This window comes from Lycium ferocissimum, unplaced genomic scaffold (genome assembly GCF_029784015.1).
Source record: "Lycium ferocissimum isolate CSIRO_LF1 unplaced genomic scaffold, AGI_CSIRO_Lferr_CH_V1 ctg4651, whole genome shotgun sequence".
Lineage (NCBI taxonomy): Eukaryota > Viridiplantae > Streptophyta > Magnoliopsida > Solanales > Solanaceae > Lycium > Lycium ferocissimum.
The window spans coordinates 3,962-21,352 of NW_026725727.1; the positions used below are offsets into that span (position 1 = coordinate 3,962).

A 17,391-nucleotide genomic window follows, 5' to 3' on the forward strand; every position below is an offset into this window, starting at 1 on the left:
TGAAGATAGAAGGCATGTTCAGAAAAAACCCCTTCTCTCCCTTGTAAAAGCATTCTCTAAATAAACTTGCAACCCCCCCGGCGGATCAAAAGCCAGACAACAAAAAGCATCTTGACAGCTAGTTCAAATGAAATAACAAGATAACCAAACAAAGCTAAATAGCAGTAGCAGGCATATATAGAACCTTTTTCATTTCAAATACATGCCCTTTAAAATTGCTTCATATTTAACTTGATGAAAAAGGCAACAAATATCGCAACAAGAAGTTATTTTCAAAATAAACAGCTAATATTGATAATCGAAATAGCACCTGAACCACCGTTGCAGGATTGCTTTGTCCACGCATAGTACTTGGCCCAATATACTTCAATCTTTTAACACTCATGTAAAAAAACATTAGCATGTCAAAACTCATGGAAAGTCAGGCAGGAACAAATATCAGAACTAAGATTATAGCCTTTTTTGACAAGTACATCCGATACTGAAGTTCATTAGTAGATATAAAAAATGGATTAGAGGGAAAGCTAAAGAGTAACGTCTAAACATACTATGTCACAGAAGACAAAAAGCATAAAGTAATCATGTGTACTATTAGACATTCATCAACCCAATCCAAACACGTATAGCAAATTAAATTAAATTTGTAACTTTTTACATGAAATGATTGACGGGTAACACCAATAAAAAAATGCTCTACATCTAGGCCACAAGAAACAATTGTTATTCTCTAAAGGAAAACAACTAGATGGGAAAACTGATGTCTTCTTTTCTGAGCATGATGTTACAACTTTTTAATGATCAAGTTTTTATGTGTAATATCAAAGAAACATTGAATTCTATCACTGTATGTCTCAAGTACATCCCAATTCTTTACATCAATATCCTAATAAAGTATTACATTGTGCTTTTAACCTGTCAGGTTTTCTAATATTTTATTTTATGGTAAACATATTTTATTAGTTCCTTAAAGACAGCACCAAGTAGGCGCAGACCACGTATGGCCAAATGCCTACTTCTCTTTTAACCTGTGTTCGGTGATCCATTTTAACTTCACTTCTCTACCTGTCAACATTATTATGAAGGTCTTCAAGGGAGCTAAGAAAGTCAACTAACATGTCAATGCCATATATATTTTCCATCTTGCTCCACCAAGCTAAAAGATACACTGGTATTTTTTCATTTCCTAATACAATTTTGTATTCAAAAACACCCACAGAGAGCAAGATGGAACTACGCACACCTCTACTTGTCGGTTTTGCATCCTGTGTTAGATAACAAAGCTTCTTTCAAAGAGCCGGCCATTTTGGTATCGCATTTGAGGAATATCTCTCATATTTTGGGTAACTTAAGAACTTCGTCAGTTCCATGAGGTCTAGGAATGATTTATGACTTAGTTGGATGGTTGGCACGAATCTCAAGGGGCTTGGGAGTGACTCAGACACGTGAGTTGCATTCTAGTAGAAATGGAAGTTAAGCGTTGACTAAACGAGCTCGGATTCAACAATGGAAATATGTGTATCAACAATTGTAAACTGATGATGTGGCATTCCAAGTGAACTAACTACCCTAACTAACTATTGTTGATGTGGCATTCGACTACTAACTGGAAAGATGTGTATCAACAATTGTAAACTGATGTTTTTTGTGAGAAAGTAATTAATTATCTTTTGTTCGCCAAGTTGTTATCGCTATAAAAAGCAATGGTGCACCCATCTTCTTGAAATCCTGGTTCGCCTATGGTTAGTACGAATTTGCTAGTGACTCGATTTGATCTCTTTGCAAATAGTTCAGCAAGATTATCGCAACATCTTAAGGTTTCCAAGATATTACTATCGGTGACAAACCTATCTCAAGCAAGCTAATTAACTAAAAGTAACAAGATATGTAGGAAATACCAGGAAGCCTAAACATGTCATGATAAAACTACAGGTAGCTCAAGCGGAAAGCACACTCCACCTTCAACCTTAAGGTTGTAGTTCGAGTCACCAAAGGAGCAAAAGAACCATATCAAACATAGAGTTTGCAGGGACAAGAAGGGAGACAAATCATAGACAATCTTGATAGGACAGCTCAGAGAGGGAGGAACCACAGATGTTGTTGGAACTTTTGTAAGACTTGTGTAGCACTGGACTTGCACATTTCTGGAGTAGGGTGAATGTTGTAAACAATCTAGATGATATGTTGAACCTAGTTAAACTCCTTACACATACAAGAGAAGTTAGTCCAGTGCTTTCTGCTTAATGTCTGGACTCGCTTGGTGATGTACTATCAATAAAATTGGTACCCTATAAGAAAGAAAGGAAAAAAAAACATATTGTAGTCATCATAGCTTGGCTAATCGACATAGAGCATCTCAAGGAATGTTTTCCCACCACCAAATTAATCAGATCATATATTGGTCAGAGAAAACATGGGTCATCTATCTGAGAATAGTAAACTACCCTACCGGCGCCTATCCTGCAGTGGTATGAAGGACACATCAACATGATGGGGACCAATTTCACTTGGATAATTTATGCTAATTAAAAGGATAGAGTGCACTCACATTGCCATGGCATCCGTGGGATAGAAATAAAGACCATCAGGAGTAGGAGATAAAGTGTGGGATGACTTCAGGGACACAGTTAAAGAGTAAGTGCGTGTGCATTTGGAGACAGCAAGGAATGCCACTCCTAATTTTCCTCCTGTTGCAGGGACAATCACCAGGAAACTTGCATCATCGTAAAGGTCAACCAAAATTGGTGATACAGGACAAAAATGATCCATAGGCTCAGGGAGACTCAATAACTCCTCTTTCTCTTTCTCTTTCTTAACAGGTTCTTCAGAAGAAAACCATTGCTTCTGTACAAAATCATATCCATACATGTAGAAGTCATAGGTGAACCAATAGAGTGTTGAGTCCCTTACCACCGGCCTTACATTCATCATCGTATTGATTAGTATATCACGACGACGACGTTGATAATAATCTTCTTGTTTTAGGGATTGTGGTCCTAAAGGAAAGCTGGTTTTATGATCTTCAACGATGAAATCATCCGTACCCACATAGTAAAACAGAAAACGCCCCATTTGTAATGAGTAGGATAGTGCTACTATTTCCTTATTATGGTCCATAAAAAGGGCAGTGGTTTGATTAAAAGAAAAACCAGCATAATCCTTAACATTAAAGGCGAGGAGATCCCAGGTGTGGGTGTCAATGTTATAAACCTCACCGCAGTGTCTCACTCTTTCATCACCATCAGACTCGTTGTCATCATCATCTTCAGGTATATAAATACTGTTAGAGCCACCCATAACATGTATCTTATTATTCAGGGTAAAGACACGTGGATTTTCCCGTGGAAGTTTCTTGGAAGAAGACACGGTTTCCCATTTAGAGAGGTCTTTGTCGGAGATATTGTGGCGTAGCAGATCCATACTGGTGATGCTTCTTCTGCCTAGCTGATCTAAAGCCTTCATGTTGGTTCCGCCAGCCCAGTAGATGTGGTCACCCATAAGGGCCCAGCCTCCATCCCTTTCGCACCCAATTTTGGCAACAAGAGAAACAGAAATCTCATCATCCAAATCAATGCAATACCACAGATCCTCTTCACTATTGTTACCGTGGACATATACTTTCATCCCCCGCGGATGCGTCGCCATTGAATTCAAGCTTACTCGGGAAAATGAGCTAAAAGGGATGTTTGAGAGTGGAATGAAGAATAGGGGATTTCTATTTTTTTTTCTTTTCTTTTGTTATAAACATTTAATTAGGGGTTGTTAATTATTTTTTAATTTACACAAAAACCCTTAAGTTTTTTTAATTTACACAAAAACCCAAAAATAAAAGCACTTTTTACCCAAAAAAAAAAAAAAAAAAACTGTACGTTTTTCTCTTAAAAAATATGCAAGCAACTATTGGTTGCTTAAACAACTCCTTGTTGCTTATACAATAACCTTGTATCTCATTAAAACTAGGTAAACAACTAGTAGTTGTTCAAATAAATAAAGGTTGCTTATAATAAACAACACGAAGTTGTTTAAGCAACTCATTATTGCTTATACATGAACTCAATTGGAAATTAATTGATTGATCACAAATGAAAATTAACTAATATAAAAACCTTGTTTCTTGTAAAAACTAGTCATTTGATGAGTGATTAAATCAACTTATTAATTTTATCATCAATTAATTGACTATACTAATAGTTTAAACAAAAATTCCTGATCCAGTGATAATGGAATCAATGTTGTTTGATTATATGAATATTAGAACATCAACTTATTGACTTGATAACAATTAAATATCAAACGAGTCGTTCAATGAGTTATTAAACCCAACTTATTAATAATATCATAATTGATTGCAAAATTGATTGACTCTACTAATAGTTTAACAATAACTATTGATCTAGTGATAATGGAATGAATGTTGTTTGATTATATGAATATTTGAACATCAGCGTATTCACTTGATGGCAATTAAATGTCAAGCAGAGTGATCAATGAGTGGTTAAACCCAACTTATTAATAATATCACAATTGATACAAAATTGATTGACTCTACCAATAGTTTAACAATAACTTATTGATCTAGTGATAATGGAATCAATGTTGTTTGATTATATGAATATTTGAGCGTCAAGCGTATTCACTTGATAACAATTAAATATCAAGCGAAGTAAATCGATGAGTGATTAAACCCAACTTATTAATAATATCACAATTGATCGCAAATTGATTGACTCTACCAATAGTTTAACAATAACTTACTAATCTAGTGATAATGGAATCAATGTTGTTTGATTATATGAATATTTGAACATCAACGTATTCACTTGATTGTTATCAAGTCAATAAGTTGATGTTCTAATATTCATATAATCAAACAATTGATTCCATTATCACTGGATCAATAAATTTTGTTTAAACTATTAGTATAGTCAATTAATTGATGATAAAATTAATAAGTTGGATTTAATCACTCATAAATGACTAGTTTTTACAAGAAACAAGGTTTTTATATTAGTTAATTTTCATTTGTGATCAATCAATTAATTTCCAATTGAGTTCATGTATAAGCAATAATGAGTTGCTTAAAAAAACCGTGGTTGTTTATTATAATAACCTTTATTTATTTAAACAACTACTAGTTGTTTACCTAGTTTTAATGAGATAGAGGTTATTGTATAAGCAACAAGGAGTTGTTTAAACAACCAATAGTTGCTTGCGTATTTTTAAGAGAAATCGTACAGCTTTTTTTTTTTTTTTTTTTTTGGTAAAAAGTGCTTTTATTTTTGGGTTTTTGTGTAAATTAAAAAAATTTAAGGGTTTTTGTGTAAATTAAAAAAACTTAGGGGGATAGAGTCCCTTTTACCTAATTTTTAGAACTTGAGTCCTAAATTCTTAAATAAGTAACTCAAAAGCCTCTTTTAATAAAATGCCCCAGCTTACTCTCTAGTCTTTTCGAATTGCAAACAAATTGAAAAACCTCGCTCTTTAGGTCGTCTAGGGTTTTTTTTTTTTTTTTTTTAAAACCAAGAAAACTGAATGGCGACCGAGATCCGCATCAAATATCAAATATATATACTTATGTGAAATTATTTTCTTTTTAGTTTATGCCAAAATGAATAATTTCTTTCCTAATTTGAAAATAAATTCACTTTATGAAATGATTTACAATCACACAAATATTTAAGACTTATTTTGAATCACAAGTTTCTAAAGTCTTCACTTTTTTTTTAAATGTCGTGCCTCATAAATTGAAGCGGAGGGAGTATAATACAAAACTGAATATATAGAAAAAGTGACGTGACACTCTCGATGGCCTCATTCATATTTATATTTTTTGTGAGATTTTTGCCTTTTTTCCAACAACTTCTCTCCTCAATTTTTTTTAAGGCTATTAATTGAAAATTAGCTGAAATCATACGGTAGGCTTAGTAAACCATCTTTATTCCTACTATCATGTAGTCTCTTCAGTTATCTAAATCAGTTACAAGAATATAATAACATAAATCATTGCATTTTGCCTTTCACACAACAATGATATATTACTTTTTGCTAATTTATTGTCATTTGATAGATAAAAAAATAAAAGGTGGTAACGTTGTCTTTGGTTGAATGCTACCATTTCTGTACTGCTTTTATTGCTTTCCCTTACTCATTCATTCTCCAATTTAATTCTCACTCCATTTGATGAATATTAACCATTCCTAATTGAAGATTGTTGTTGTCAATTTTATGGATGGCACAGGTATTGCATCTTACTCCAATAACCTTAAAATTTTATTTATTTTCTTCTTTGTTAGATCCATTTATTTATTTATATTTTTTCTCTCTTTCTTTAGTTTTTAGCATATTATCGATCGTTTAAGTTTATACACGAGATATTTATCGTTCCGAGATAAAATCAAAATTTGAAATTGCTGACAATAGTTTGATACGTAATTCCCTTGGAGAAAGTTGTTTTAGGAATTGGTGGCTGAAATTCATCCAAATTTATTATATGTTGAAATGATGAGAACTTGAATTGGATTTCGCTCCTGAAAAGAAAAAAAAAAAGGTCTCCTTTTCTTCCTTCCTTTGATTACCATTTGTTTTCAAAATATATATGTTTATCTTGCAAATTTGATTTTGGAAAGTTGATCTTTGTTGTTGCTTCCACAGAAGACAAGAAATGTTATAGCCAAGGTTCATTTTTGAAGTCAGAGAAGTAAGAAAATAGATTATTCTCCCTTTTGGTATTTCAAACATGAAGGAAAAAAAAAATATATTATTCAAATATTGCTTTCTTAATTTTTTAATAAAATGAATTACTATTATGAATATTTGCGCTTTTCTTATAATATGGGAATTAGAGGCAATCAAAAAAGCCGCATAAGTGACTATATAAGACTTAATTTTACTTCATATTGATTGTTTGTTTTTACCCTTTTGATAGATGGACTTCAAATTCTTATTTGTTCATTTGTTTATTTCTTTTGCTTCTTTTGTTTTGTTTTTCACGGATGGTTAGCGATGTGTGATTAACTTGTCAAAGAATATAGATGTTGAAAAAAGTGGCTCATTGTATAGAAATGACATTTGTTGCTATTTCAATTATTTAAGTACCTTAATTTGTTTATCATAAAGTTTGATTTAATTTTTGAAACATAATATCTGATTATATTTATTCTTGACATAATTGATTGGCTAAAAATTAGAACTTGAAATATCTAATTTTGGGTTGACATTTAGTGCCAATAAAAAAGAGAATTGTAGAACAACTTTTAATCAAGATAAACTCATCTTTATTATGAGCTGAAATAATATTTTAAATGAACAGTTAGAATATGAGCATATGCAAATTAAAGAAAGTAAAGTTAAATTACCACCATTAATTCGGAACAGTTAGAATATGAGCATATGCAGATTAAAGAAAGTAAAGTTAAATTACCACCATTAATTCTACATTTATTAGAGTTTACAAAGATCTTGAAATTTAAAATTATTTATGTTTAGAATGTGTTGGAATGCTTGGATATCTTTAGAGATGAAGGGCGAGGGCGACTCTGCATTAAGATTCTTTCCTGGATTTGGGTGATTGAACCACGAGGGTTATTGTAGAAATTACCACATTGCCATATTTTCACGGCTCGAACACGTGACCTCTGGTCACATGGCATCAACTTTGGCTTTAGCTACTTCCCACTTTCTCTTTGGAAATGAACAAGCTCATGTGATCGAATTAAATGTTGTACATAGTAATTTCCTACTTTTTTATGGTATTAAGTGTAAGTTTGATTTGTTAGAATGGTATTTGCAAACCTTGATTTTGATATAATTTTTATTATTAGTTTTAGTGAATTAATAATGAAGATTAAAATTTTGGAATTGACTGAAACTACAACTCATGAAAACAAGAAGATTATAATTATTATTAAGAAGCGTCATTTCCGTTTGTGATTACAAGCACCTGATTTGTTGCCCAATGATACATTTTATTGCTAATAAAAAAAATTAATATTTCATTCATATATATTATCTTCTTAATGTAAACTAAAAATAAATTTAAATATATTGTATGCTAAGTAGAGTTGTAAGATGAAATTTATGTAATCCTAATTTTAACTACTAATTCTTTTAACTACTCATTGAATCTTTTTTAATTAGATAATAAGTAAAATTATATAAGTGTATGAATTAGCTTTTGAATTGACTTGAATGTCTTTTAGCTTTTGAATTGACTTGAATGTCTTTTGTTTATAATAGAAATGAGTGACAATATTTATTGGAATGTTGATACTTATGACCGCGCGAAGCGCGGATAAATTCACTAGTAATAAAAATAACAATAACAATAACAATAACAATAACAATAATAATAATAATATTAGGGAAAAGGGTCAAAAATAACGCCCGCGTTTTTTAGAAAAGGGCCAAAAAGATCCTTCTTTTTAAATTTAAGTCAAAAATACTGCTCTCGTTATTAAAATTTTTGAATATATCCCTATTAATCTTAACGAAAATCTCCAAAATAATTCGATTTCATTTTAAATCTGACCCAACTACATAAAATACCCCTATAGGACCAACTTGTCCCCGAGTCCTACATATGGAGTCATTAGGCACAGGAGCAGGTAACTCATATGGATTTTCTATTTAGTTGGGTCAGGTTTAAATAGAGTTGATTTAAAAATGAAATCGGATTATATTGAGGATTTCCGTTTATATTTGAAAACTTTAATGACGAGAAGGGTATTTTTAACCCAAATTTGTAATGGGAGATATTTTTACCTTTTTCCCAAAGTAGAGGGATATTTTTATCCTTTTCCCATAATATTAATAATAATCTATCTATAATAATAATAATAAAAATAAAAATAAAAATAAAAATAAAAATAAAAATAAAAAATAAAAAGCTAGAAGGTGCGATAATGAGATGATTGGACCTCAACAAGCTTTGGTGAGATTTACATTAGGAGCTTTACTGGATCGTTAGTGACCAGTTACATTAGCTTCAATTTGAGGCGTAAGCAAAGAAAAAAATTCCAAACTAGATTAAGAATTATTGGAAAAGGTCCTTAATTTAATGCCCAAAAAAAAAACACAAAAGTAATATTTTTATCAAATTTTGAAAAGTTAACAAAATCAATAGTCCAATCTTTTTTATTTTTAACCCTTATATTTTTATTTGTTCTCTTCAGCTTCGTCGGGTAAAGGGGAAAACGATCAATTTGCATACTAAAAAGCAAACACAGCATTATCCCCCATCACTTGCTCCGATTCGACGCTTCTGGTTATAGGTTTCTATCTTACTTTTATTTTTATGTTTCCAAATTCTTTTGCTAATTTCAAGTTGGTTTATAGATTTCCACTTAATTTTAAAAAAAAAATACTTACTATTGTAGTATTATCCAGTGGGAAAATACATAAATACCCTCCCCCAACGTATAGTCGGATTAATTATGACGCATCCAACATTTGCGGGCGACCTATTACCCCTCAGTCTTAATTTTTCAGTATTTTAGTGACCTTGTAGTGGGTATTTTTAGTGACCCCCAATTTTTTAACTTACGTGTAGTACACGCGCCTTTTAAATTTCCAAATCAGCATTTTTTTTAACTCCCTTTTTATTTCACCCCCTTAAACATAAACGAAAATTCATTTCCACTCCGCTCTCTCTCTCATCGATATTCACTGCATTTGCACTATTTACCTTGATAATTTTCAACCGATCTTCCACCATATACACTAATTCGCGTAATACTTAGTGATTTCTAGGGTCGTTTTTGCATTCTCAAGTTTGGTGAAGTTTGTTTTGTCTTTGAAGAGGCTATCATTCGTGATTTTGCAGTTTAGATTTTTTTTTCATTTTGTCTATTTTGTAGTGTATTTCTCTCGATATAGTTTGCTTGTTAGGGTTTTGACACATTTAATTATTTGCTTGCATTCTAGGGTTTTGAATCTGGTGTTTGTTAATCTAGGGTTTTTTAGTAGAATGAGATAAATGAACGAGTAACTTTTTGTCGCCGATTTAGTTAAAAATCATATGTTTCCTTGATGTTGCTTGTTGGTGAGAAATTTTGTTGCTTTGTAATTTAAGAGTTTTGTTAAGTATTGTTGCTTTGTAACTTTCTGTGTATGGTCAATTTATTTATGTTACGTTGAGATGATTTTATGGTGGGGTATTTGATTTAAGTAGTGGTGTGCCAAGATATGAAGGTGGTCATTGTACATAATTCTTAGATGTCGATGTTGATAGGTTGTCATATTTTGAGCTTAGGGACTACATAAAGGAATTAGGATATAGTCCAAGTTGTGGTTTTAAGGTGAAGTCCTCTAATAGTGATATTCTTATAGATCTACTTACTGACAAGGATATGTTTGACCTTTCCCTAAGTTTGAAAGATGGGGACATTGTGGAGATTTATGTCTGCCACATGGTAGATGGACTAGATGTGCCCCCATTGCCTTTGGAATATATTGTTCCCAACAACCAAACAAAAAGTGATGCTTTTAATAAAGTTGGTGAGGCTATCCAATGTGAACCAAATGTTTCTCAAAGCAACCCTAATCGAGAACCCAAAACACCGAAAAATACACCACTTGAAATCGCAACAACTACTACTTCACCCTCTCAATTTCCCATTAATTCTTCAACCCCACAAACGTGTCGCTAAAAATTCACCCAAACAAACCGAACTCGGGGCAGTGGGAAAAATGCAAAGCAAGTAATAATGACCATGTTGACTCTCAATTAACAGATTCCGATGTTGAATCTGATGTAGAATTAGACCATATGGCAGTATTTGATGGTCCAGATGATGATGATGGATCTGATATACATGAGGCAGTTAGAACATTTAGGGCTGAAAGGAGGGCTTATAAGAGAAGGACTAGAAAAGAGAAAAAGGGGCAACCTAACCTTGATGATGTACCTTTAGGTGAAGTTTTGAACAAGACATAGGATTTGATGAAACAGATCCTAACAAAAGAGATTTGGAAGGAAGGGTAGGTGGTGATGAACCCTTTTACCTTAGTTCTGATGCATATAGTTGTACATCTGATGAGGATGATCGAGGGGAGGTAACCTTGAAACCTAGAAGGGAAAGCAAATACATAAGGTTTGACCACACATGTAAGAAGGTAGTATAGCGACTTGGTATGATTTTTCGCAGTGTTAATGAGTTTAGAGATCTTGTGACTAGATATTCACTTCGTAAGCATATTCAGTTAGATAAGTTTGTGAATGAGCCTTCAAGGGTGAGGGTCACATGTACGGATGGTTGTCCTTGGTTAATTTATGCTAAACTAGATAATTCAACCAAGAATTTTCAAATCAAAACATACTATCCTAAACATAGATGTGTTCAGACCACAACGAACTATATTTGCAATTCTAAGTACCTAGCCAGCCACTACAAAGATAGAATTACTGAACAACCAAACATCAAAATTTGCGAACTCCAAGAGGCAATTAGGAAGGAACTTGGTGTGCATGTTGGCAAGTCCACTGTTAGAAGAGCTAGATCTAAGGTTTTACTATAGATCATGGGTGATCAAGAAAAAGAGTTTGGAAGAATACTTGATTATAAAGATGAAGTGTTGAAAACAAATCCAGGAAGTACTTGTGTGGTAAAAGTGTCTACTACAGAATTTGCTGAAGATGGTAAGCCTTGCTTCTTAGGTTTCTACATCTGTTTTGATGCCTTGAAAAGGTCATTTTTGAGTGGTTGTAGAAGATGCATTGGGTTAGAGATGATCAAGTTTCTTAAAGGGTTGTAGCAAGTGGTCAACTGCTAGTTGTTATGGCTAAGGATGGCAACAACCAGATGTTGCCAATTGCTTGGGTTGTTGTGTAGTATGAGAACAAAATCACATGGACTTGGTTTATGAAAATATTGATTGAAGACTTGAACTTAGGGGATGAGACTGGTTACAAAGTCATTTCAGATATGTAGAAGGTAATAAACTGTTGATTTTATATTGTTTATGTTGTTACATTTTGCTGATTTTATATGCAGAAGGTACTAAACTATTCCTTTTTCACGGGCTTCATGCCACTATAAAAGAGCTCCTACTAGAAGTGGAGCAGAGGCAATGTGTTAGACACATCCTTGCAAACTGGTCAAAAGATTGGGGAGGCCTTGAAAAGAGGCTGATTTTTTGGAATTGTGCTAGAAGCACATTTGAGGCATATTTGAGGAGAAATTTGGACAAATTAGAGCTGCTTGGTGGTGAGAAGATTGTTGAGGATTTACTCTACTACAAGGAACACAATTTTGGTAAGGTATACTTTAATACTGAAACTAAGTGTGACATCATTGACAATAATATTGGAGAGCTTTAATGCTTGGATCTTGCCTGCAAGACACATGACCATCATAACCATGCTAGAAGAGATTAGGATGAAGGTAATGACTAGGATAGGTGTGATGAGGTCTTTTGCAAACACTTGGGTGACAAAAATATCTCCAATGGCATTAAGGACATTAGAAGAAAACATGGGGAAGTCAATGAACTGTAATATTGTGTTTAATGGTGAGCATGGGTTTGAGATTCTTGATGGTCCATATCAGCACACTGTTGATATTGTCAATGAGAAATGTACTTGTAGGTCATGGCAGCTCAAAGGAATACCATGTCCATATGCCATTTGTGCCATGTTGTACAAGAAGTATGAACCTATTAACTATGTTCATGAATACTATAGCAAGAAGAACTGGTTCAAAACCTATTGTCACTACATTCAACCAATGACAAATATAGCAATATGGCCTAGGTCTGCTAATCCTGCTATTGCACCACAAATCATTAAAAAATGCCAAAGTGTCCTCAAAAGCAAGAAGGAAAAAGGCCAGTGAAACAAAGAACGGAAAAATGCCAAGAAAGTATGCCGATGACTTGTACTAATGCCCAAGAGGTAAAAACCACAATAAAAGAGGTCGTGGGGGGTATGTCCTTCCTACAATTTTCTTAACTTTGCACTGCACTATTGAATTTTATGACTTTGGATTTTACTTGTGAGGGAACATGGTCGCTTTTGCTGCTTCTCAAGCCAGTACTATTTCTCAAACATTTGATGCTTCTCAAACCAATGATGCCTCTCAAACCAATGATGCCTCTCAAAACGTTGCTGCTTCTCAAACTAATGTTGCTTCAAACAATGTCCCAAGGCCAAGGGGGAGACCAAGAAGAGCACATGTGGTACCTGAAACTCCTCCAAGACCAAAAGGTAGGTCAAGAAAAAATCCTAATGTGCCTAGTGCTCCTCCAAGACCAAGGGGTAGGCCAAGAAAAGAACCTGCAGTTGCTACTCTAAAGCCTAGATGAAGGCCAAGAAAGGTAACATAGGTTGTTGATACTCTAAAGCCTAGAGAAAGGCCAAGAAAGATAACAGAGGTTGTTGCTAGTCCTGCCCCTGCTGTTCTCAAAAGAGTTGATTCTGAGGGTCCCCCTTCTTACCCAAATAAAATATCTAAAACAGTTGGTATGGGAGTCTTTGTTGCTGAAAGTGATTATAAATCCCTGAATATAAGTTTAATATTTTCTTTACAATGGCATTGGTATGTGAAGTTGTGAATTGACTAATTTTCAAATTTATTTATTGCAACATGGCATGCCTACTAGTAGAGTGTTGAATTTTGGTGGTAAACATCAAGCAAGTCAGCCTGTAAAATCTACTGAAGTCACAGGAGACCTTGGTCACAAGGCACGGCAAGGGATGAGGTATAAAGTGTTACACCCCGGAAATTTCTTCGCCAAGTACTCAGAGAATAGGCTAATAAAGGACAGGGCGTATGCGATGTTTAGAAGATAAGAGATAACATCCATTAGGTTGGCATCAGAGTGGTAACAATCAGTAGTAGGACAGCAGTAAGAAAGATCAGACGCCGAATGAAAAGTCGACGCAGTTCAGTGAAAAGGGTGCTCGACGACCGTCGGTTGTGTCGTCAAACCATTCGACGACCGTCATTCATGCCGTCGAATAATTCGATGCTTCGTCGATCGTATCGTGGGATTGAAGTGGGCTAGAGACCATTCGACGGGAAGGTCGACGCTCCGTCAATCAGATCGACGAGCCGTCCTTCTCACCGTCGAATTGAAGGAAATAACAGATTGTTCTCTGGAATTTTGATGAAATAGACGACAGATCGACGCCCCGTCGATCCAATCGACGCCCCGTCGATCCAATCGACGACAAGATCGACGCTCGTCAAACCATTCGACAACCGTCGATGTCACTGTCGATCTCGATCGGGGCAGATTTTGCAATTATAAAAATATGATCCAACTTTCATTTTATTCAATTCCCCTTCTCTCTCCACGACTCCCCATCTCTCTAGAACCTTCCAAGACTCTTCCATCACAAGAATACAAGTGGAAATCAAGGATCATAACACCCCAATTCATGAAATCAAGAGTGTGAGAATCAGCAAGAACTCATCTATACCAAGAAATTGCAAAATGAGTGAAGTAGGGTTCTGGTGTAAAAGGAGTATTCTCATTCAAGACTTGTTCAACCATCATCCAAGGTGAGTTCTATGATTATTTCATGTTGTTTAAGGTATTGAAAGGCTAAGGAGCTTGAATTGTAGGAAGACATGAAGAATGGGTTAGTCAAGAGTGAATAGTGGCATAGTTGAGTAGTAGTTGAATTAAGCCATGAATGCTAGCATGTTGTGAGTATGAAAACGTTGTAAATGATATGTAGGTCATGAGAAAGGCGGATACGTGTGAAAATGTGATAGCGAACCCAAGGTCATGAATGTGGTGAAATTGGAGGAAAATGGTGGATTTTACTAGACATGTACAAATGTTGATTGTTAATGCCTATTATGTGAGTGTTGTTTTGAATGTTGGGAGTTGGTATAGGACATGGGAAAGGTAGTAGAACGAAGGAAGTGCTGCCCGATTTTTCCTAGAAATAACAATGCGTCCTTGTAGTCGATTAACTGATGTAATTCGAATTCTTTCTTGAAGGTAACGACGCGATATCGAAGGAGAATAAGAGAACGATAACTTAGCTAAATAGCGAAGGTATGTGAGGCTAGTCCTTTCTTTCCAATGGCATGAATCCCATAGTATAAGTTCTTTACTCTTCATGAGTTCATGTATTCCCAGAAGCTAAAAGCCTAGATCCATAAATGCCTATATAAGATAAGAGATATGATATAATGATGTTATTTATTGCTTACACTCACCTTATGTTCTAATTCCTTCAAGGTGAGGCAGGATGTCAATACTTGCTTCATAATGAAATCGGGGAATCACGACCTTACGTCACCCCGATAGAGTACAGTTGACCTTGAGTCTTATGCATGTACTATGATAAGTATATTATTACAAGTATTTTATGATGAGCATATGATGTTGAGCTAAGATGAAAGTATGATGCATTATTGAGTTGATTAATAGCAATGTGTAATGATTGATTTTGTATGGATGATAATACATAACACCGCGCCTAGTTGGCGGGCAAACACCTGCGATGGCGGAACTATTCGATACACCATGGCCATACAAAGCCTTAGCTGCGTACACCACTAGAGGGCGGCATGAGATAGTACCCCGGACGCGGGAGGCCTGGACGAGGGCTAATGTTACAGATTATCACACTGTTCCGACATGGACGGGCAGTTTGCATGATATGCATATATGATATGATAATGAGTATGAGTAAGAAAGCATGCAGTATCTCTCTTATGACAGTTACTCAGATTTAGATGATTCCTATGGATAATTGTGTTATATCATTGCTATCTTTCTTTATTGTTTATGCCTCTCATACTCAGTACAATGTTCGTACTGACGTCCTTCTTCTTTGGACGCTGTGTTCATGCCCACAGGTAGACAGGGAGGTGAGCTTGACCCAGATCCGTAGTGATCGAACGATTGAGAGCACTCCATTGTTCGGAGGTGCTTACGAGTAATTCTTTTGGCATATGTATGTATATTCACTTTGGGGCACGACGGAGTCCTGCTCCGTCTATATGTATAGTATGTCAGTAGAGGCTCGTATATGCGCAGTGTGGGGTTAGATGGTCCCTCAAGACGTTACTCTATGTATATGTATTTTGATAGCCGGAAGGCAAATGTTTATAAGTTTTTATGTAATTATATAAATTATGATTTTCCTATGATTCATGTATGAGGTTGATAAAGAAGTATTAAGTGAGTAAGATGAGCAGTAGAAGAGTGGTGCTCGCGGTTAGCCTCGGGTACCGGTCGTGGCCCCTAGCTGGGTCGTGACATAAAGGCAAACCATGCTACTCAAGAATCATGCTTGATGAGATTAGAAGGGACAAACTCAACCAGGCCACTAGCAGCAAAGGAAATAGGCCATGGAAGTGATGACCATTATTTAGATGAATAGAATTAAGTTGTTTTTGGATATTAAACACTTTGAATATAGTCAGCAGTTTGGAAGACTTGAATTAAGAAGCAATGACTTAATGTTTTCGCTATTAATTGAGTGTTAGAATGACTTATTACTCATACTTGTTTGTGTCCATTGTTTGTGCTCTGCTAAAGTGTGGTACTATGATTAAGGCAGTGTGTACATTGAGCGGTAAAGTTAAATGTGCAGTGTGTATATATAAATGTGGGCAGATTTCTGTGACAGCTTGAATTCAGGTACATTGACTAAAATGAATTGATCGATGCCCATTGGACGATTCAATTCAATCTAATTGAATTCATGTACATTGACTGGTAGTTGGGAAGACTAATGAGAATTGTAACCATTCAATATCATCAGCCTATAAATAGCCTATTAAGTTGTCAATTTCAACTCATCCCTACACCGTTCTTTCTCATTCAAACAATGAATTTCATAGCAAAATGCCTTTAGGTGAAGATGAAATGATTTACTTCGAGAAGAAACTAACCAAATCATATGTTGATAACGATGACTTTGTAAGTGTTATTTGGCAAACTTATTTCAATTGATGTGTTTAATTATTCATCATGCCTCATGTATTTTGTGCAGATCCTACCTTCTAACATACAAGATTTTCTTTCAAACGCAACTACACAAGCTATTGTTTTCTACGAGCAGCGTGAATACAATATGATGTATAAGGTTGGCGCGCATACCCGCCTCGCAAGGTGGAAGGATTTCATTGATGCAAACCTTTTAAGGGAGGGACACATCTTATGCTTTAATGGTTGGGAACATAATGAGAAAGTAACCTTCTTTGTTAATATCAAGAGGGAGGTTATTGAAATAGATTAGGTTTCTCCCTATTATGTAAAGTTTATGAATTATCAACGAAATATATATCTATGAACTTTATCTTTATCTATGGTTTTTCTTCTCAAGTTGAATGAAGACAACTTTTTAATTGAATATCCATGACAAGAAACTTATTCAACTTACATACATAAAGTGAATAACAATCACTTAAACATCCTTCAACATAAAAA

At 34.6% G+C, this 17,391-nt stretch overlaps 1 protein-coding gene across 1 annotated transcript; it reads right to left on the reverse strand.

Moving 5' to 3' along the window:
* Positions 1-226: 226 nt before the first annotated feature.
* LOC132044495 (uncharacterized) lies at positions 227-3,653 on the reverse strand. Its single transcript, XM_059434989.1, has 2 exons — positions 2,546-3,653; positions 227-371 (listed from the first exon to the last, which is right to left on the reverse strand). Exons 1-2 carry the CDS (start codon positions 3,640-3,642, stop codon positions 227-229), a joined length of 1,242 nt encoding a protein of 413 aa, XP_059290972.1. The 5' UTR covers positions 3,643-3,653.
* Between the last annotated feature and the right edge of the window lie 13,738 nt (positions 3,654-17,391).

Coding starts and splice junctions, on each gene's coding strand:
- LOC132044495 (XM_059434989.1), bottom strand. CDS start 3,642: ATGGCGACGCATCCGCGGGGGATGAAAGTATATGTCCACGGTAACAAT. Junction 372..2,545: donor CCCACGGATGCCATGGCAAT/GTGAGTGCACTC, acceptor GAGTGTTAAAAG/ATTGAAGTATATTGGGCCAA.